A 23,548-nucleotide genomic window follows, 5' to 3' on the forward strand; every position below is an offset into this window, starting at 1 on the left:
TATATATATATATATATATATATATATATATATACCCTCAAATATATATATATATATATATTGAATACAGTAAAGGAAGCCAAAAATAAAGAATATATCTATAAAATGTAAATGTAGAAGTGAAAATTAAAAAAAGACTTAACAACCAAGAGTTGATAAAATGAAAAATTACTTGAAGAGGGGAAAAAAGAAAAAAAAAGAAAATTTTAAACTGAATGACTAAAGGCTCATGAGAAAAAAACCTCAAACTCTATATACTATTCTCCCCTAGTGCAGGATTTTTTCAGTTGAGTGATCTATAAACTTGGTATTGGACTGATGTTCCTGCTAGTCTTCTAAGGAGGGCCCTGTTGCACTGATTTTCAGCTGGCTTTGCCTGGGCAGAGTTGTACCACCTCTTCCAGGGGGCCAGGCTCAGTTTAAGCTGCCTCAGGTTGCTCTATATGGCTTCTGTTCCCTGAAGGCTTTTTGCACTATCTCAGAGAGTGAAAAAGAAAGTGAAAATGGCAGTGCCCAGATTTCTGGCCCGGAGCTGAACAACTGCTGTCCCCACTCTTCAGTGTACTCAGGGAAAAGCAGTCAATCCCTTTTGTGTGTATCAAACTCCTCGGACTGCTAGGATACATACCCACCCCAATGGGGGCGTGCCTCACCATGGTCCCACCCCTCCTAGGCCCCTGCTCAGGGGCAACTGCCTGATCCTGCACACATCCACACTGCTCCTCTGAGGGCAAGGAGCAGGATCTCCCAGGGGTTGTTGCTTGTTGGCCCCTGCTTGATGAGCTATCAACCGATCATGCTGCGATTTGCAGTTTCTGGCAACACCTAGCTGAGAGGCCATTCCTGCTGGCTGACTGTAGCCATCCTCACCACTCCAGTGTTTGGAAACTGTGACACACTCAGGTAAGCATCACTGTTTCTGTAACCCTGGGATCCTAAGACCTAACCGTACTACCTGATTCTGCCCTGCTTCACCACTGGAGTACCTTTCAGGCAGTGATGCCCCTCACAGACGCAGACCTCTAAAAGCTCCAATTGTGTGCTTCACTGCTGTTTCACTTTCGAGTAACCAACTTATGGAGACTCCCTGCCCCCCCACCTCCCACCAATATCTTACCTTCTAATATAGCTTCTCAGATTCACCTATCTGCACCTGTTACCTTGCAAAAAGTGATCGCTTTTCTATTGGTAGAATTGTAGCAATTATTTTCTTACAGCTCAGGTTGAATTCACACATGTTCAGAATGATTTGATAGATAACGAGCTGAATTAAAGGGACCAAATGAAACATGGATCTCCTATTCTTCTGCCATCTTCCCTCTTCCTTGAAAGTTACAAAATCTTATTCCACATAAATGAATGGTAATGTTACAATTCTCCAAATATTAATTCATAAACTAAGTACGGTTCCAATCTACTTTCTAACAGAATTCTTCAGCAAAACTAATAAAATTGTTTCTTTTCTTTAAGATCTATTTATTTGAGAGAGAGAGAGAATGTGCACACAAACGCGTAAGAGGGGAGAAGCTGAGGGAGAGAGAGACTCTCCAGCAGACTCCCCCACTGACCCCAGAGACCCATGCGGGACTCAATTTCACAACCCAGAGATCATGACTTGACCTGAAGCTGAGTTCAACCAACTGAACTACCCAGGCACCCCAGAAACCAAATAGTTCTTAAGTATTATAAGATACTGGAGAAGCACATACAGGGCTCATGACTTAGAAAAATAAGAATAAAGAAGCAGAAGTTCTCTACCAAATAATGAGTCAAATTACAAAACTGCCATACCTAAAACCATGAAAATAATAAGATGTCCAAAAACAAACCTATACACACAGGAAAACTTTGAATGAGAGAGACTACATCACAAATCAATAAAGACTCCACCCTCCAAAATAAATTCTAAGTAGATTACAGACTTTGGAACAGAGAAAACTTTAGCATGTTAGATTCCTAATGTCAAAACATTAGAGAAGAAAACAGACTCTTTCAAAATCCACAAACTTCTCAAAGTCCAAGTCACCTTACTTGAGATTCATGGAACAGAAAGTACTTTAATATGTATAACAAAGTATTAAAAATACTTTGTATCCAGAATAAATTAAAAATGTCTATGGATCAATAAGACAAACTCTACAATTAAAAAAAATTCATAGAACATAAAGATCACAGCAAATCACAGAATGAACTATTTCAGTGGCAAATAGTCATCAGTGATATGAAAAGTATCACCAAACACTCTTGTACCTATGAATTAACATAAGGAAGTACCACTCACCCTTATTACGTTACCAAACTGCTTAAGGTTTCAGGGAAGCAGAAACTACATAAAAATTGAGAAAAACAAATGCACCAGAATTCAGTTCTCTCAATGGCTCAGTTGTTCCCTGATGATACCCTAAAAGATTTAATGTATTTCCTTAAAATGTGCAATGAGCAGATATTCACACACTCAGAGAAATGCACGCCCCTTCACCTCTAAAATAATTACACACAAACATCCATACTTAGTATATTTTAATAGCTATATATGTATGTGCTTATGTTATATATTCTTTTTATATGTGCCTACATAGAGGCATTATCATATTTACTATTACAAAAATTTTCTTCTGACCTTTTCAGCAAAATCTATGGTAAAAAAAAAAAAACAAAAAAAAAACAAAAAACCTGAAATCTAATAGAAAAAAAGCTAACAAAAACATTCTCAAGACAAAGAGAGAGCCACCAAAAAAGTATTATTTTGAAAAATACTGATGGACAAAAGATATAAGAATATTACAAAGGATGATAGTACCTTTTATCTTCTATGAAAATAAAATCTTACTATGAATAAGGCCCTCTTAAACCAAAGAAAAGCACCATCTTCAAAACACATATGAGTATTTTTCAACTGTTGTGTGCTTTTTTTTTTACATTTTATTTTTTAAAAGATCTGGAAAATACATTCTTAAAACTCTATTGTAATGAATTATAACTATATTTATAAATTTAAGCTCTAACTGAAAAAGTCAAACCTCATGATTCTAAGTATGTTTTTTCAAAACATGTTTTGAAATGCTATAGCCTTTATTTTTTAATGATTACATTTTAGATAACTATTTGAAGTCAGTTTCCTGCTTTGCAACATCAATTTTTAAAAAGCTGTGGGTCTTAAGTGAAGGAATATAAATTAATGCTGGTCCCCACTGGTGGATCTGAATATATAACTTGTTATTTAAAGAAAATCACATGTAATAAACTTCCTATAAGAAGCTAGATCCAAAATAATGGCATTATTTTCATTCTCTCCACTCTCATTGCATACCTTTATTTTTGCATCAATGCTATATTTTTCTCTTCTCCAATGTGCTTCTTGCTTCCTCAGTTTCTCCAGGTCATTTAGCAGGTCAGTGCAGCGGGCACTTAATTTCTCATTTTCCTCCTCCAGATTTTTTATAACCAGTCTGTTTTGCTCTTCCTTATTTTGCACACACTCCTTAGTGTCCTGTAGAACAGTACCACAAGGGCCGATAAACAAACAAAAAAAAAGGTGAGAACTAATCAGCAAATATAAACTGTGCAGTTTTACCCTCACAGCAGCTTCTTCTATATTTGATGGCCAAGGTCACCTGTATACTTTTATTGGCCTCTTTTCATGCAGGTGGATGGGTCATATTTTTTCACTGGATGACAGCTTTGATGAGTACACATTTGCAAAGAGCCCATTAATTGATCAAGCTGCCTTTGATGCTGTCCCCAGCTATTTTTGAGACCCACACAGACATATCCTCCCAGACCTGGGTTTTATCAATTAATAATGCCAGTCCCATCAGAATCTAATTACAAGAAGCCACATATTCACACTCCTACTTTCTTAGCTCCATTTCCATCATTAACTATTTATCTGAAAGTTATAAAGCTTGGAGTCTTATCTTTAAAGCATCTTCCTCAGTTTTCACATGTGAGAAAACTGTGTGGTACAGCAGGGCCTAAGGCAATTTTTCCTCCGAGCTTGTCACTTTCTCTGCCACAAAGGCTGACAAAGCTTAAAGTAGGATTTCAAAGCAATAATACAGTAAAACTAGGTACAAGCCAACACACCTTAACTTCTTGACTTTTATCTTTAAATTTCTTCTGCAAGTCACTGAATTCTTTCCTTAAGAAAGCATTTTCTTCATCAACTGCAATCTTCTGTTTAACAAGGTCATTTATTTCCTTTTTTAGTCCAGTTTCACTCTATGGAAAACATCGTAATTATTGGTAAGCGGGTATATCTGAGAAAAAAATTATTTTATTTAAAAGGTTTCAGATTTTGATTGATGGTATTAGGATTAACTAGCTTTCATAATAATGTCTATTAACATAATTCTCATTTCTGGTGACCTGCTCATCAGTTTTCAAGTAAACAGTGCAAGTATGGTATGTTTATTACTTTAAGATAAGAACACATAAAAACTGGTTACCAAATACTAAGCCATATTCAGAAAGCAAACTTTTGGGATTCAGGTGCATAACAGAAGAAAAACAAAATTTTATAAACATTCCAATCAAAGAAAATGTGTATGTAGCTAAGACAGGAATCACCCTCTTATTTGAGTATCATTTGGAAGAAAACATTTTTTAGAGAAACATGGTTTTGTGAAGGCATTCAGAATTTTCAAGACTGGAAAATGGCAAGTTTCTTTTGGCACCAAAGATATCTTGCTTCATAGAAAAAAATATTCAGAATATTAAAACTGCCATAATTTGTAACTGTTCATTTCATTTGTCAGAGGTATCTGACAAATAATATCTCATCACAGGATGTGTCCATAACTCAGTTCTTAGTTTCACTCTTGTATCTACGGCTTTTTTAGGTGGTTGTGGATACAAGATTACTGATTAAGTCAGTTAAGTGTCCCATTCTTGATCTCAGTTCAGGTCATGATCAGAGTGGTGAGATTGTGCTCCATATCAGCACTGGGTGTAGAGCCTGCTGAAGATGCTTTCTCTTCCTCTCCCTCTGCCCTACCACCCTCCCACCACTGCTGTTTGCATATACATGTTCTCTTTAAATATATATATACATATATAAATACTGAATACATCAAAAATTATCTGTAAGAAATATGTAAGGTATAAAGAATAGAATAAAAAGAGTAATCTTGTATCCACAACCACCTAATTAAGAAACACAACTTTACCATTATCTTTGAAGTCCTCGGTAGGTCCCCTGGTCCTTAACACTTCCAACACTTTCTATGGCCTCTAGGATAAGGCACTAACTATCCTACAACTCTGGTTCTTAGCTTTCTCTTGTCTTTCTTTATAGTGTGAAGACACAGTTATTCCTATTTGATATACTGTACAGTTTAGATTATTTCTGAACTTCATATAAATTAAATCATACTATACATATTCTGTGGCTTATTATTTTTTGCTCAACATATGTTCCCAAATTGATCCATACTAATAGGTGTAGCTGCATTTCAATTACCTTGGTGTGTAGTATTATTCTATTATATAAATATACTATAATATATTTATCTATCTCTTGTCAGTGTATATTTTAGCTGCTTCCCATTTTGGGAAAAGGGGTATACAAACAATGCTGCCATAAACACTCTCAAACATGTCTCCTGATACAGATGAGCAAGAATTTCTCCCAAGCAGTATTTTTCAAACTACAGATTGCAATCTAGTAATGGGTCATTAAATCAATTTAGTCATCACAATCAGCATTTTTTAAAAGTAGAACAGAATACAATAGAAAACATCAAAATGTAAGCATAAACTCTTAGCAAAAAAAACTATGCTGAAAAATAAAATTATGAAAGAAGCAGATATATCAACTATCTCCTAAATTTTTAGTGTTTAATTTAAATTTTATTTAATTATTAAATTCACATTTGGTACTTTGTTATATTTTTACCTTTATTATACATATTAGGGGCAATTATTATATGAAATTTTTATTTCATGTGTCGGTATACTGGGGTTATTAAGTAAAATGTATTCTTTTAGGGTAGGAGTCATATTAATAAAAGTTTGAAAAACATTGCTTAAGATTATATTTGGAGGTAAAGTTGCGAAGTCATAGGCTGTGAGCACTTCAAGAGTTCTCACAGCTCCACATCTGCACCAACACTTGACTTGTAAGTCTGGTAATTTTTTACAAATGTAGTAAGTAAAAATGGTTCCTCAATACAGTTTTAATTTTTTACTATTTTAACTATTAGGGCACATCAAAATGTGCCTAACATCAACCAAACAGCTTAAGAATAGACATGTAAATGTGGCCCATCCATAATTCACACCGCATTTTTCTATTCTCATCTCAGTGTTACCCTCCTTCAAGATTCAATATCTGCCTTCCATCGTGAAGGTTTCCTCAAATGGCCACAGTTAATTTCTACCTTTTCTGGATTTGTCTTGCCCATATTATTCATTTGACACATTTTATACTACCTATGTTGTCATAACGTTGTCTAAACCAGGTTAGCAAATGTTTATGAATGAGATTGACACAGAATGATAAATTCAATCATGTGCATACTAAGACTATTTAGAGACTACAAAACCTTTCCTTTGAAAGGAAAACTGAAAAAAGTTGATGACACAGAATGATAAATTCAATCATGTGCATACTAAGACTATTTAGAGACTACAAAACCTTTCCTTTGAAAGGAAAACTGAAAAAAGTTGAGCATCCTCATCTATTCTGGAAATTATTTAGACCCTAGGAAGGAAAAAACACTAAACCAAATGGTTTAAGTTTTGGAAGGCTTTGCCCATTCATATCAGCTAAACTTAATAGGAATTGACAACTTAAACACCAATAGCAAGCTCTTTCATGAAAATTATTTAATAATATGAATTTTGGCATTTGAGTGAATTTAGTAATCAACAAGGACAAATACAGACATAATTGTTAAATAAAAAAGCATAATACAGTGGGTAAGTTTTTTCTGTAAGTAGCTAAAAAAATAGTGTGCAAGTGTATATTTATGTATATAACTTTCTAGAAATTTGACTAGATACATAAGTAAGAATTAAGATATAGAAACCATCATTTTTAAGTGTTACCCTATTCCATAAGCTATGGAATACCCCAAACTAACAATATTCTTGTAATTAGTGTGATAAATCTGATATTATATTGAATCATTAAAGTAATAACGTAAAGTTTTACTGCTAATAAAAGATAACCAATAAGTTAAACCTTTAAAGATTTATAAAATTTTGTATAATGCAAAATATTTTGCTAATAAAATATGCTCTTAGTGATCTGCTTTATTTTTTTAAGATTTTATTTTTTTATTTGACAGAGAGCACGAGTGGGGGGAGCAGCAGAAGGAGAAGGAGAGGGAGAAGCAGGCTCTCCACTGAGCAGGCAGCCCAATGCACCCAATGCACAATCAATTCCAGGACCCCGGGAACATGATCGGAGCTGAAGGCATATGCTTAACTTACTGACCCACCCAGGCACCTCTCAGTGATGTACCTTAAATAATGAAAATACAGATATATACAGCTGTAGTTGACTTTAAAATCTAGCTCTATGAAATTTTTCAACAAACTTCCCTGGATAGAGTATGTTCTTAATGGCCTGGCTTGAGTTAATATTAAAGTAGCAAATAGAACTCAGAGGAACCATAAAGCATAAAGGGTGACAAGAGAAAGTATCTCTGAAACAAATCATTTATTATGGATAAGACATGAAATGAATAATTCACATCATGGTCAAGAGAAGTCTATAGAGTAAGAAGAGAATGATAAAGAGTATGACACAGGAAAAAAGGGGAAGGGGGGGGCAGCAACATAAGACCTAAAATTCTATCAAGCAATACTTGAGCATAGTTAATATATTATTTATATGACCTACTTTCAAATGGGCATGAAAGTTTTAATATTAAACAGAGAAGTTATAAAACCACAACAATAAAAACAATGGTAAATAGGGATGTCTGGGTGGCTCAGCAGTTGAGCATCTGCCTTTGGCTCAGGGCATGATACCAGTGTCCTGGGATCGAGTCCCACATCGGGCTCCCTGCAGGAAGCCTACTTCTCCCTCTGCCTCTCTGTGTCTCTCATGAATAAATAAAATTGTTTAAAAAAATGGTAAATGGAGAAAAAGGAAGGAGTAACAGATCTAATTGTAACTGAGAACCAAAACTTATTTCTGAGCTTCCTATAAGTTTAAAAAAAGGGGCAGGGATATAATGTTAGAGACCAATCATGACCTAATTAAATACAATATACTAGGCTGTGAGCAGAGTCATGTTATCTAATGTAGTACTAGAAGGGGAATTAATCACATAATTTATTTTATAACTAACGGTGACAAAACTAAGGCACATCTTACCAAAATAAGCTATGGGCAATGTTTTGCACTATCATCAATTAAATGTTACAATAGTAGATTACACTTCTATCGAAGTTTTTTCTGCAACTAGCTAAAAAATAGTGTACATGAGTGTGTGTATATGTATATAACTTTCTAGAAATTTGACTAGATACATAAGTAACACTTAAATAAGGTATATAAACTGTCATTCTTAAGTGTTACCCCATTCCATAGGATATAAATCTTAAAAATTAAGAGCTACTTAATATTGCTCAGGGGAACAACAAAACATAACGGAGGGACTTCCAGGTTCCACTCAAGCATGTAAGGAACTTAGAAGTCATCTCTCCTATTTACACAACATGAAAAAAGCTGAACTAATTAAAAACCAACAATTCTTCTTAGATTTATCAGAGAACTGTGGTCATAGAGCAAACTGCTATTCCCAAAACTAGAGAAATAGGTAGATACAGATAATGGCAATTTACCAGAGTATAAGCCTAGGAGCAGAAAATGGCATGGGAACTACTACCAGGGTAGGAAAATCTCATCTATAATAAACAGATGGCTGGAAGATCAAAGTGTACACGTTTTTAAAGTTAAGAAGTCCAAAAACACCCAATCTTAGGGCAGGTTTAACAGAGTCTAACCAGGCTGACAGAAGGGAAACATGTAACTCCCAACACCCTCTTGCTTCCCTATTAATCCAAGAGAAAACTGAGAAGCACCTGGAAAGGTCATGATGGAGGTATACAGCTCTCTAAAAGACTGAGACCTAATTAAGGGACTACAGAATACTTCCCACCCCTTGACACCTCACCATCACATCAACAGGGCCTCCATATAACAAGGGAACACAATGGAAAGAACGTCTCAGACAATATTTAAGAAGCTTCTAGAGAACCCCCCAAAAAGGACAACAAAACAAAGTTTAGCCTCTGACACATACAGCTACAGCACACAGTAAACGCAGCCTAAGCCCTAGCCAGATAAACATAAAACCTCACTAAAGGCCTATTCACCTCAGAACTTTTTACCCATTTAGTCAATTTTTAAGTGTCAACCTGGTTATGCCAGAGTACCCATGGGATCCAGCTTTTGATGAAAACCACTCTAGTGCTACTGTGAACATATTTTTCAGATGTGATTAACACTTAAATCAGTGGACCTCGAGTGAAGAAAATTACCTCTCCATCATAATGAGTCTAGGCCTCATCCAGTCAACTGGACCATAAGAGAAAGGGCTATAGTCTTCTGAGGAAGACTGACTGAGTCACAACATCAACTCTTCCCTGGGTGTCCACCTTGCCAGCCAGTCTTGCACAACTTAGACTTGTCAGCCCACAACTGCATGAGCCAATGCCTTAAAATCAATTTCCCTCTCTAGATAGACCGAGATAGAAATACAGACATATGTATGCACATCTATTACTTCTGTTTCTCTGAAGAATCCTAATGCAGATTTTGGTCCCATTTCAAATTTCAGTCTTAAAATTCCAAGGACATGGATAGCATCAATAACCTAAATGAGCTTACAAGCAGATTTTTCCCAAATCAAGCCTCTAGATAAGAGCACAACCCAACTGAAACCTTGATTACAACCATATGAGATCCAGCTACGTTCAGACTCCTGACCCATAGCAACTTAATAATTGTGTTGTTTTAATGCACTAGCTTATGATAATTTGTTATACAGCAACAGAAAAACCAATATAACAAATCTATTTTACCACAGAATTTATACTAAAAATAATGGAGAAGATGGTTACGGAACATAAGCATTATAAATCTTGACAGTGTAAAAAAAAAAAAAAACAACCAATAATGCTAACAACAATAAATTCAGTCCTCGAATTACTCTCTGTAAGTTCACTTTAAAATGCAGGAAAAGCAAAGGCTGAATAAATAATATACTGATTTTCTTATCTTCTTATAGTGCCCATTTGAGAAATATTATATAGATTTTTCAGAATATGTTAGAAGAAATATACTGTTAAATATAATATATAAAGTAATGGCTTTACTCACTTAAAGAACAGACATAAGCTCTAAATGTCCCAAACTATCAACATGAAAATGTATGCATATACAAACACACACAAATAAAAAATACAGCAAATATAAAAAGCTAAGAAAAGATTAAAAACAGAAAGCATAAGGTCAACCAGAGAACAAAGATCAAATAAGTATGTTATATCAAGAAATGCAGATGGGATGAACTTACCTTTAAAAAAAGAAACAGTCAACAAAATTCAAAGACAACCTACAGAATGGGAGAAGATATTTGCAAATGACCTATCAGATAAAGGGCTAGTACCCAAGATCTATAAAAAACTTATTAAACTCAACAGCAAAGAAACAAACAATCCAATCATGAAATGGGCAAAAGACATGAACAGAAATCTCACAGAGGAAGACATACACATGGCCAACAAGCACATGAGAAAATGCTCTGCATCACTTGCCATCAGGGAAATACAAATCAAAACCACAATGAGATACCACCTCACACCAGTGAGAATGGGGAAAATTAACAAGGCAGGAAAGAACAAATGTTGGAGAGGATGTGGAGAAAGGGGAACCCTCTTGCACTGTTGGTGGGAATGTGAACTGGTATAGCCACTCTGGAAAACTGTGTGGAGGTTCCTCAAAGAGTTAAAAATAGATCTGCCCTACGACCCAGTAATTGCAGTGCTGGGGATTTACCCCAAAGATACAGATGCAGTGAAACACCAGGACACCTGCACCCCGATGTTTCTAGCAGCACTGTCCACAATAGCCAAACTGTGGAAGGAGCCTCGGTGTCCACTGAAAGATAAATGGATAAAGAAGATGCAGTATATGTATACCATGGAATATTACTCAGCCATTAGAAATGACAAATACCCACCATTTGCTTCAACATGGATAGAACTGGAGGGTATTATGCTGAGTGAAGCAAGTCAATCGGAGAAGGATAAACATTATATGGTCCCATTCATTTGGGGGATATAAAAAAATAGTGAAAGAGATTAAAGGGGAAAAGACAGAAAATGAGTAGGAAATATCAGAGAGGGTTACAGAACATGCGAGACACCTAACTCTTAACAAGGGGTGGTGGAAAGGGAGGTGGGCGGGGGGTTGGGGTGACTGGGTGAAAGGCACTGAAAGGGACGCTTGACAGGATGAGCACTGGTTGTTATGCTATATATTGGCAAACTGAACTCCAATAAAAAAATTAAAATAAAAATAAAAAAGCAAAGTATAGACTCAGTATAGACTGAGTCAAAACTCACTTCCAGTGAAGATGGTGGAACAGGAGGATCCTAAGATCACCTTGTCGCACAAATACAACTACCCACATCAGAGTAATAACCAAGAAAATGGTTGTTACAAAAATAGCAGAAAAGACTCTCCATGGGTAAATACAGAGAAGAGGCCACACTGAAGAGGGTAGGAAGGGCAGAGATGTAGTTGGGAGCTAAAGGAACCAACAGGACTATATGCTGGAGGGAGGGACATTGCAGTGGAGGAGAGGGCAAAAGTGCCCCTAGGGACAGTTAAGACATTCCCCATGACATTTGGCTTAGAAAACCAAAAGGGCATAATTTTACAAGTTCTTACAGTTAGTGTGGCTTAACACCTGGAACTTTAAAAACCAGTAGGCTTGGCTCTGGAAGACCTTGGAAAGCAGGAGGAAACTGAGTCCCCACCATTAAAGAGACAGCACTACAAAGAGCCCTGCAGAGATACAGCATAGAAGCAACAATTTGAAGAATGCCTACGGGTATACAGGAAAAGGTTTCTTGACTAATCTCAGAGCACATGCTGGAGGGACAGAGATCTTTGGGACACTTCTCCAGGAACAAAGGAGCTAAGTGGGTATCATTTTTTTCTTTACCTACCAGCACAGAGACACAGAAACCTGCGAAAACCAGCACAGCCCCAACACTCTCCACCTAGCTGGCTATTTGGTGTGCCTCCTCTTCCTCTCCACCCCTCTACCCTAATGCTTCTGTGGATCCATACCCTCTAACTTTAGCAGGAGTTTTGGGTGGCTACAGGTACCCTCCCCCAGTGGACAGGTTTGGACCTTGTCATCACTGTGTACCCTGCCCCCACATTCTCCTACAGACCCAACCAACCTAACCCTGCAGCAGTTTTCTAAAGCAGCTCCAGGTCCCTTCCCACAGCAGACCAACACAAACCTTGCTAACTATGTGCTCCTCACCTCCCCCACCCGCCCTCTTTCTCCTGCAAATCTGACTCCATCAATATGCCCTTAGCTACAGCCCCTTAAAAGCAGTGCCGACAGCCTGGCAATGTGCAAGCAAACTGAATAGGGGCCAGTACTACTCCAAAGTGACTGCTGCTCCAGGAGAGGGGAAGATAACCAGATACACCAATCCAGTGGGGGACCTAGCAGTGGGCTGGGGCAGGTATCTGGTCTGACTACAGGCCCTGCAAAGCAACAAAAGCTTCTCAGGGGACAATACAGAGAAAGTACCCTGCAGTTCATTGCTACTGTATCTCTGGCAAATGCCTGGTCTGATTCAACTCAAGCCCAAGGCAGTCCTTGACTGCCCACTAACAAGAGAGAGACCAAACCCTGCCAACAACAGGCAAAGAGAACCACTACAGACAACTGGACCAAAAGGCAAAAGCAGTTCAGCCACAACAGTAGGCCACATGCAACACACATAGGAGACCCCCTTGAAGAGCCAGGTTCTAGTGAACAGGGGACATTGCACTGTAGGACTCTATAGGACCTCTTCTTCGTAGGGCCATTACTTTCAAGAGCAAGAGAAATAGCTAACTTTCCTAACACATAGAAGCAGACACAGACAAAGTGAGGAGACAGAAGTATGTCCCAGATGAAAGAACAGAACAGAATCACAGCACAAGAGCTACATGAAATGGAGATAGGTAATATGACTGATAGAGAATTGAAAGCAGGGCAGCCCCGGTGGCTCAGCGGTTTGGCGCCGCCTTCAGCCCAGGGCGTGATCCTGGAGACCCGGGATCGAGTCCCACGTCGCGCTCCCTGCATGAGCCTGCTTCTCCCTCTGCCTGTCTCTCTCTCTCTCTCTCTCTCTCTCTCTCTCTCTCTGTCTCTCATGAATAAATAAATAAAATCTTTAAAAAAAACTTAAAGAAAAAAGAGAATGAAAGTAATGATTATAAAGATACTCACTGCACTTGAGAAAAACATGGAAGACCTCATTGAGAGCCTTAGGAAAAAGACAGAAAACATAAAAAAAGAAGAGATGGAGGGAACTTAAACTAAGGGGTGCCCTTAGGGCTCAGTTAAGCATCTGACTCTTGATTTTGGCTCAGGTCATCATCTCAGGGTAGTGAGATTAAGCCTCACATCAGGATCTGCACCCAGCAGGGAGTCTGCTTAGGATTTTGCCTGTCCCCTATTGCTCATATACTCTCTCTCTCTAAAAAAAATAATAAAAATTACTAAAATTAAAAATAAACTACATGGAATAAATAGTAGTCTAGAGGAAGAAAACAAACAAATCAGAGACCTGGAGGAAAAAGTAATGGAGAGCAATGAAGCTGAACAGAAGAGAGGAAAAAAATAATAATACAAAATAAAAACAGATACAGGGAACTCAGTGACTCCATCAAGTGTAATAACATTCCCATTATAAAGATCCCAGAAGAAGAGAAAAAACGGGGAAGAAATAATAGCTGAAAACTTCCCAAATCTGGGGAAGGAAACAGAAATTGAGATCCCCAATGCACAGAAAGCCCCCAACAAAATAAACTGAAGGAGGTCCACACCACAGCAGATAATAATTAAAATGGCAAAAAGTAGTGATAAAGAGAATTTTAAGAGCAGCGAGAGAAAAGAAAACAGTTATATATAAGAGAAACCCCATAAGGCTACCAGCTGATTTTAGCAGAATCTTTTCAGGTCAGAAGGGAATAGCATAATATATTCAAAGTGCTGAAAGGAAAAACCTGTAGCCAAGAATACTCTATCCAGAAAGGCCATCATTCAGAACAGAAAGAGAAATAGAGTTTCTCAGGACAAAGAAGGTTAAAAGAATTCATCACAACTAAACCAGCCTACAAGAAATGTTAAAGGGGACTCTTTGAATGGAAAGAAAAGGCCATAGGTAGGAAAAACGTAGGATACACAAAAGCAATAAAAACTAGTATATCTGTAAAATTCAGTCAAGGGATTCACAAAATAAAAGGATGTAAAGTGACAGCGTATACCTAAAAGGTGGCAGGAGAGAGAAAAATGGATTCAAATGTAAGCGACAGTCAATGTATTATGAACCATTATATGCATCAGATGCTATATACAAACCTAATGGTAACCACAAATCAAACGCTGTAACAGATGTGAAAATAATAAACAGAAAGAAATCCAAGTGTATCACTAAAGAAAGGCAGGAAACCATGAGAGAAGAGAGCAAGAGAAGAATGGAATAGAAAAGAACTATAAAGGGGAACCTGGGTGGCTCAGTGGTTGGGCATCTGCCTTTGGTTCAGGTTGTGATCCCAGGGTCCCGGGACCAAGTCCCACATCAGGCTCCCTGCATGGAGTCTGCTTCTCCCTCTGCCTATGTCTCTGCCTCTCTCTGTGCGTCTCTCAGGAATGAATAAATAAAATCTTTAAAAAAAGAAAAAGAAAAAGAAAATAACTACAAAACAACCATAAAAAGAGTAACAAAATGTCAATAAGTATATAACTATCAATAATTACTTTGAATGTAAATCAACTAAATACTGCAATCAAAAAACATAGAGTGATGGACTGGAGAAAAAAGCAAGACCTATCCATGTGCTGCTAACAAGAGATTCATTTCAGACCTAAAGACACTTGCAGACTGAAAGTAAAGGGATGGAAAAGCATGTACCATGTAAATGGAATTGAAAAGAAGGTTGGGTAGCAATACTTGTATTGGACAAAATAGATTTCAAAACAAAGATGGTAACAAGACACAAAAAAGGACACTATATAATAATAAAGGGCACAATCCAACAAAAAGATATAACAACTGTAAATACTTGGTACTCTGAAAACTATGAAACACTGATGAAATCAACACAAAGAAATGGGAAGATATTCCATGCTCATGGATTGGAAGAACATTTATTGTTAAAATATCTGTACTACCCAAGGTAATCTATACATTTAATGCAATCCTTATCAAAATACCAATAGCATTTTTCACAGAACTAGAAAAACAATAATAAAATTTGTTTGGAATCACAAAAGGCCTTGAAGAGCCATAGTAATCCTGAAAAAGAAAAACAAAACTGGAGGTATCACAATTCTAGATTCCAAGTTGTAGTCCCAAAGCTGTAGTAATCAAAATAGTAAGATAATGGCCCAGAAATAAACACATAGATCAGAGGAACAGAAGAGAAATCCCAGAAATAATCCCACAATTATATCGTCAATTAATATTTGATAAAGGAGACAAAAATATACTATGGGAAAAAGTCTCTTCAACAAATGTGTTGGGAAAACTAGACAGCTACATCCAAAAGAATGAAACTGAACCACTTCCTTACATTATACACAAAGATAATCTTAAAATGGATTACAGACCTAAGTGTGAGACCTGAAATCATAAAAATCCTAGAAGATAACACAGGCAGTAATTTCTCTGACATCAGCTATAGCCACATTTTTCTAGATATGTCTCCCAAGGCAAGGGAAACAAAAGCAAAAATTAACTATTGGGACTATATCAAAATAAAAAGCTTTGCACAGCAAAGGAAACCATTAACAAAACTAAAGCAACCTGGAGCACCTGGGTGGCTCAGTTAGTTGAGTGGCTGCCTTTGGCTTGAGACATGATCCCAGAGTCCTGGGACCAGAGTCCCAGAACAAGGAGCCTGCTTCTCTCTCTCCTCCCCACCTGTGCTTTCTCTCACACGCTCTCTCTCAAATATATAAAGTCTTTAAAAAAAAAAAAAACAGAAAAGTAAAGTAAGATATGTGCAAATGACATATCTGATACAGAGTATTCAAAATATATAAAGAACGTATACAACAGAACCCTCAAAAAACAAATAATCCAATTAAAAATGGATAGAAGACAAAGAAATAGAAATTTTTCCAAAGAAGACATACAGATGGCCAACAGACAAATGAAAAGATGATTAATATCACCAATCATCAGGAAAATCCAAATCAAAACCACAATGAGATATCAGCTCCTACCTGTCATAATGGCTAGTATCAACAACACAAAAAAATAACAAGTGTTGGTGAGAATATGAAGAAAAGGGAATACTCATGCAGTGTTGGGAATGTAATGGTGCAGTAACTGTGCAAAACAGTTTGAAGGTTCCTCAAAAAGTTAAAAATAGAAATACCATATGATCCAGTAATTTCACTACTGGCTAATTACCCCTCAAAAATGAAACCACTAATTTGAAAAGATATATGAATCCCCATGTTTACTGCACTATTATTTATAATACCCAGAATATTAAAGCAATCTAAGTATCCACAGAAGGATAAATGGAAAAAAAAGAAAGAAAGATAAATGGATAAAGATGTGGTATATATACAATGGAATATTACTCAGCTATAAAAAAAAAGAACGAGATCTTGCCGTTTGTGACATGGGTGGACCTAGAGGGTGTTACACTAAATGAAAAAAGTCGGGCAGCCCCAGTGGCACAGCGGTTTAGCGCCACCTGCAGCCCAGGGCCTGATCCTGGAGACCAGGGATCGAGTCCCACATGTGGCTCCCTGCATGGAGCCTGCTTCTCCCTCTGCCTGTGTCTCTGCCTCGTGTGTGTGTGTGTGTGTGTGTGTGTGTGTGTGTGTGTGCGTGCGTGTGTGTGTGTGTGTCTATGAGTGAATAAATAAAATCTTAAAAAAAATGAAATGTCATACAGAAAAGACAAACACTGTATCATTTCACTTATACATGGAAGCTAAAAAACAAAATAAAGGAACAAACAAAAACACAGAAACAGATTCATAAATATAGAGAACACATTGGTGGTTGCCAAAAGGTAGGGGAGTGGGGTGTAGGTGAAATGGGTGAAGGGAATTAAAAGGTACAAACTTCCAGTTATAAAATAAATAAGTCATAGGGATATAATGTGCAGCATAGGAAAGAGTCTTTAATTTTACAATAATTTTGTATGATGACAGGTGGTAACTAGACTTCTTGTGGGGATCATTTTATAATATATAAAAATACTAAATCACTATGATGTATACTTTAACAGGATATTGCCTATCAATTTTACTTCAATAAAATAATAATATTATTCATTCAACAATATTCACTGAGAATCTATCATGTGCCAAGCAATATGGTAAATACTGGGTATCAAGGATACAAAGGTGAATAGGTACATGAGGTTCCCCATCCTCTCACAACCTGTAATGTAATGTAAGAGAATATGGTTACTTGTACCTTACTTTTATACCCACCCTACTCCTCAAAGGGATTTAAAAAGCATTAAAGGCAAGAATCGTAACTGAATTTCCTTTTGCAGTACCATCACAGGATAGTACACATTTAATATGTTATGCCTTGTAGAAAATTATAACTATCATTGAACAAAAATTTACATGACTTAGGCTAAGAAATTATGTCCCCTAAAGAAAGCAAATTAGGGAACCTAAAAAATAAGTAATTTCTGTTATAGAAATATAATATTTTGAGGCACCCAGGTGGCTCAGTGATTTGAGCATCTGTCTTCTGCTCAGGTCATGATTTGTGTCCTGAGATGGAATCCCTATATCAGGCTCCCTGCTCAGTGGGAGTCTCCTTCTCCCTCTACCCCTTCCTTGTGCTCAGCATATGCTATCTCTCTCTCATGCTCTCTCTCAAATAAATAAAATAAAATAAAATAAAAAGAAATTTAACATTTCATTCATGAGTTAAGTGATTCTGATAAAAAAGGTAAATAATTAAATAGTATCTACCCAAAGAAGAGTAAGTAGAAAAAGAATTTAGCAAAGAAAAAGGGAAATACACTATCATTTTTAAAAGTCAACATTTTAAAAAATAGTATGTTATATACAGCTATCTAGATCTGGTAACCTGAGCATTCCCTAAAGCACTGCAAACTTAAAACCAAAGAATATTAAAAAATAGGGTGCCTGGGTGACTCAGTTGGTTAACTGTCTGCCTCCAGCTCAGGTCATGATCCCAGCATCCTGGGATCAAGTCCCACAAAGGGCTCCCTGCTCAGCAGGGAGTCTGCTTCTCCCTCCCTTTCTGCCCCTCCCCCTAGTCATGTGTGCACTCTCTCTCAAATAAATCAATCTTAAAAAAAAAAAAAAGAATATCAAAGAGTAGCAAAATCCATTCTCTTCTATAGAACAGAGTTGTAACTGAAGAATAGATTGCTCAGCCTGGGTCTACATTTTCCCAAACCTACTGAATCTTGGGGTGGCCAATATGCCTAGTTTTTCTCAATGAAGTTTGAGTACAATGAACATTTGCCACTTTTAAGTCATAAGATTCTATTAGGCAGCTTAGCCTAGCTTAATTAAGGTAATAGGCACATAACAGTATTTATCCATTGTAGAATTCATTTTGCTATTTTTTGATATTCAGATAGTAAGTACAACTGTTGGGTTTTTTCCCCCCCTGGAGTAAACTGACTAAAATGTTATTTCTAAAATTTTACCACTATAGTATCAATTATGATATTTCCTAGAAGAAAAACAAAACATTGGAGAATGTATAAATTTCAAATTTACATGTCATATAGGAGTCTATGTTCTATTTTATAAAGACATTATATGGATGTAGAGAACATAAAAAGAATTGAATCTTTTACTTGTTAGCTTCCACTTTAATTTTTTTAATAAAACAGCTTTATAGCAATATCCAAACTTAGATCAAAGTTCTTGCAAAACTTCAATTGGCTAGGAAGGAAAGTAAAGTCAAAATTCAGAGCATAGTCTCCAAAAAGAGCCACCATTACCCAAGAAAAATTACAGGCAATTCAGCACATAATGAACAACTGGGTACAAAGTGAATTTAAACATTTTATTACAATATAGGTCATTCTTACAATAAATTTCTTTCTCCTTCATTTTTGAGATGTTTATACTTTGAAAAGGATTCCGGGAAGCACCAATCACATGGGTTTTTGTACTAATAATATACTGATTATATAATTACATAGGATCTTATATATATGTAATTGTATAATTTACTGGTTATATGTAAAATATGGGATTGTTTGTATGAATATAAAGTACAGGCTTTTAAAAGATCAAAGAGATCATCTCAGTTATTTGGTAATTTTTCTATAAATGAAACTATCTGAAAATTTCTAAGTTTCAATGATGCTGCTAGTAACAAAATGGTAACTGCTAAAAATAAAAGGCAAAATTCAGTAAAACAATTAATAATTGCTAGATACTATTATAAAACCATAATACTATCTTAAAAGTTTTAGAGTATAAATAACATAGCCTAGTAATTCAGAAAACAGGCTATAGGCAAAGTACAATAGTGAAGAAAAATCTGACTAGTTTCAAATCATAATGGCTTGACATAATGATGCTAATATTCTTAATGAACATTATTGTAAAACAAATTAAAAACTATAAATATCTACTCCGACATATTAATTTTTAGTATTTTCTGTTACAACACCAACCTGTTCCAATTCTTGTATTTTAGCATCCTTAACTCGCAGAATTTCTAAAACTTTTCTGTCTTTAGCTTCAGATTTCTGTTTTTCTCTAGAAAGAAAAATAGTTTATTAGCCAAAATTGGTAGCTAATCTTTTAAATCTTCACATCCTGAAAATGAATATCACTTAAAAATATACAGAAAATTAAATTATCTGGGGTTGACAGCCCTTTCAGAATTAATCAGAAACCATATGGCAAGTGACAACAACTTACGAACTACTGACAACTAAGATGACTTCATACCAAAAGAATATTTTAGTTTCCAGATTTAGATGCATGATAAAAAAAATATTTAAAACATGTTTAATCTTGATTGCAATAACCACTGTATCAATTTAAAATAATTAATAAGTCACTACGCTCTTAACATAAACATTTTATATACACAATTAATTTAAGAATAAGATCATTTTGGGGGATGTCTGGGTGGCTCAGCGGTTGTGTCTGTCTTCGGCTCAAGTCATGATCCTGGAGTCTTGCAGTTGAGTCCACATCGGGCTCCTTGCCCGAAGCCTGTTTCTCCCTCTGCCTATGTCTCTGCCTCTCATGAATGAATGAATGAATGAATGAATGAATGAATGAATAAATAAATAAATAAATAAATCTTTTTTTAAAAAAAGAATAAGATCATTTTTAAGTAAAAGAATCAAAAGGAAAAAAAATTAAAAAAAAGAATCAAAAGGTAACTAGAGCTTTATCAATATACAACATTTCGAAAAATGGGGTAGAAATTTAGTGGACATTTATTTCTATTTTTAAAAAGCTTTAAAAACAGATAAAATAAATAGAAATCTATACCTAAATCACTTATGAATCTCAAAATAGACAGGTAAGAAAGAAGAAAAGAATCCTCAATTGGGAAACAGTGAAATGAAGGAGAGGGCCTTAGAAGGCACAAAACAAAGAAGAGACACCAATCAGAAAAAGCACACCACTGGCTGTAGGGAATAAATTCAGATGGTATACTAGTACACTCTAAAAACTTAAATTAGACTTCCAATACATTGGGAAGCATGGTAAGTTCACACTTTGAGGCTTTCTCCTGTTCTCTCAATTGATAATATTAATAGAAAAACATATAAGAAAAAAATTAAGGAGACATAGCCAAACGTCTAAGGATTACAAACTAAACAGAAATACAATACTATAAACAAGGATTAAACTGTTGTATACTGTCCAGATCTCAATGCAGGCTAAGGTGAAAAAGAGCTTGGTGCATACAGATAATTGGGAAACAGTACAGAATAGGAAAATACATGGAATGATAGCTATGCCCATTGTTTGAAACCATAGACTAGGGTGGGACTCCCAACTCCTGAAAGGAGTCTGGAAAAAAATCTCTCCCCACTCTTGCCTGGAACTAAGGCTTACATGAAAGTTCAGAAAGGCAAAAGTTTATAGACAGCACCCCAATCAGGCGCTGAACCAAAACACTCTACAGCTCGGGTACTAAATATAACAAATCCTCTGTTACTTTTGGCTAAAAGCCCCAAGCTATCAATATAAAACCTATTTCAGAATAGGATGAGAGTGCCAATTCAGTGACAAGCACAAATATCTAGAAAAAAAGATATTAAACAAGGAGAGATAATGGAAAAAGGAGAAAGAGAACAGTAAAAGCAAGCCTCCTACTCAAAGATTTGACCACAAATAAAAAATTCAAAACACAAGAAGAAAACGCATACTCTACACATACACACAAACAACACATGCACTCACTAACTCAGTAATTCAAAGAAGCAATTACTCTAGACAAAATGAAAATAACAGAACACACTGAAAAAGACTTTGAAATAAGAATCTATTATGACCTAAAAGAATGACTAATCGTAAAAACAATAAACAAGTAGATCTAAAAAAAATCCATTGAAAACCTTGAAAATAAAAATTATCATCACTGAATCAAAAAATAGCCCAATGGGCTTAATTCAAACCTGATGTAAAAAAAGAGTAAGTGAAATGGGTAACAATGAGAAACTCATCCAGAACACTGCATAGGGAAATGAAATTAAAAATATGAAAACACAGTTAAGACACATAGGTTTCACATGGGATTCCCAATGTATGCCTAAAGAGTTCCAAAAGTAGATACTGATGGGATGAAAGATAAAGCAGTATTTTTAGGAGGTAACTGCTGAGAATGTTTTAAATCAAATAGAATCGTCAGACTCAAAAAATACTTACCAGAATAAATTCCTAACAAACAAACACACATCTACACATTAATCCATCATTCACTCAATAAGCACTTATATGATAGGCATTATCCTAGGGACTAGGAAACTGTAGCAAACAAAATAAACCAAGTGCTGCCTTGATGGAATTAATAAATGATACATAAGTGAATACATAATACATCAATTGGCTGTTATTATAATAAGAACAATAAAGGAGGGTAATGCAGAAAGGAATATCTCATCTTAAAGACCTAGGAAACAAAAGGAAGGTTGTTGCTATTTTGTATAGGATAATTTAAAAATGATTGCCCTTAAAGATGATAGGTAAGCAGAAACATAAAGGAAGGAAGGAATACTTATGAAGATTTCAGAGAAGAGTTTTCTAGGCCTTGGGACCAGCAGCAAGTGCAAAGCCACTGAGGCAGGAGCACAACCAATGTATCCAAAAAACAGCAAAATAGTAATGTCCATACAAGGGGACAATGGTGGCTAAGGACAGAACTAATATGGGAGAGCTTGTTTCTTGTCTCATGGAGTAAATAATGAATCTCGCAGACCAAGAGAGACTGACCTAAGTGACAGAAGTTTATTAAGCAGAGATACAAAGAAAGCCCTCAAAAGTAAGAGGGGTCCTGACAGGGTTGCCACAGAGGGCTTTTACAGTCTTTTATAGGAAACTGACCGGGAAACCTGATAAATTTCTTATAAATATGAGTGAAAAAATATATATAAATATCAAGGTGAAGGGTTGCCTGGGTGGCTTAGTGGTTAAGTGGCTGCTTTCGGCTCAGGGAGTGATCCTGGAGTACCAGGATCAAGTCCCACATCGGGCTCCCTGCATGAAACCTGCTTCTCTCTCTCTTTCTCTTTCTCAACTTTTAAAAAAATTCTTTTAAAAATTAATTAAAACAATAAATATCAGGGTGGATATTTAGAACAAACATGGTAGACTTATAACTATTATAATAACAAACAAGATATTTTTGCAAATATCATGAGCCCAAACAAGGGGGTCCCTTCTCTCTGGTTAATATCTCCTCCATAACATTTCTCTGCATCTGGGATTTTTGTGATTACTTAGTAGCCATTAAAAGGGAGATACTCCCTAACATCTTGGAGCTACGGAGCCAGGTTTATTTTTTGTTTTTACTGTCTCATCTCTGTTTCCTTGAGACGGGTAGGAGCCTGACTCTGGGGCCTTTCCCTTACCTTTCCCTGCCTAGCCCCATCTGCCCCTAACTTGTTCCTACATCAGAACTGTCACTGGAAATAAGGTTATATATGGCTTTTAAACCATATATTGGCTCTGACTCTCAGTAAAATGGGAGGGCAGAGGATAGTTTTGAGTAGAGAAATAACATAATATGAATTAATATTTCATGAGTATTATACTGGCTCTTGGGCTGAGATCAGACTCTAAAA

The 23,548-nt window shown here is 36.1% G+C and overlaps 1 protein-coding gene across 9 annotated transcripts in view; it reads right to left on the reverse strand.

The window, feature by feature from the left end:
- Positions 1 to 23,548, reverse strand: part of CNTLN (centlein) — a 320,657-nt gene that overhangs the window by 217,334 nt on the left and 79,775 nt on the right. For all 9 annotated transcript variants that reach the window (XR_005989015.1, XM_041763171.1, XM_041763165.1 and 6 more), the window contains exons 3-5: positions 19,913 to 19,997; positions 4,087 to 4,221; positions 3,311 to 3,490 (exon numbers count right to left, since the gene is read on the reverse strand). Coding sequence is in view for 8 of the 9 variants with exons in the window: in XM_041763171.1 (XP_041619105.1) it covers positions 3,311 to 3,490; positions 4,087 to 4,221; positions 19,913 to 19,997 (400 nt within the window). In the remaining variant the exon portion in view is untranslated. The remainder of the gene's footprint in view (positions 1 to 3,310; positions 3,491 to 4,086; positions 4,222 to 19,912; positions 19,998 to 23,548) is intronic.

This window comes from Vulpes lagopus, chromosome 7 (assembly GCF_018345385.1).
Source record: "Vulpes lagopus strain Blue_001 chromosome 7, ASM1834538v1, whole genome shotgun sequence".
Classification (NCBI taxonomy): Eukaryota; Metazoa; Chordata; class Mammalia; order Carnivora; family Canidae; genus Vulpes; species Vulpes lagopus.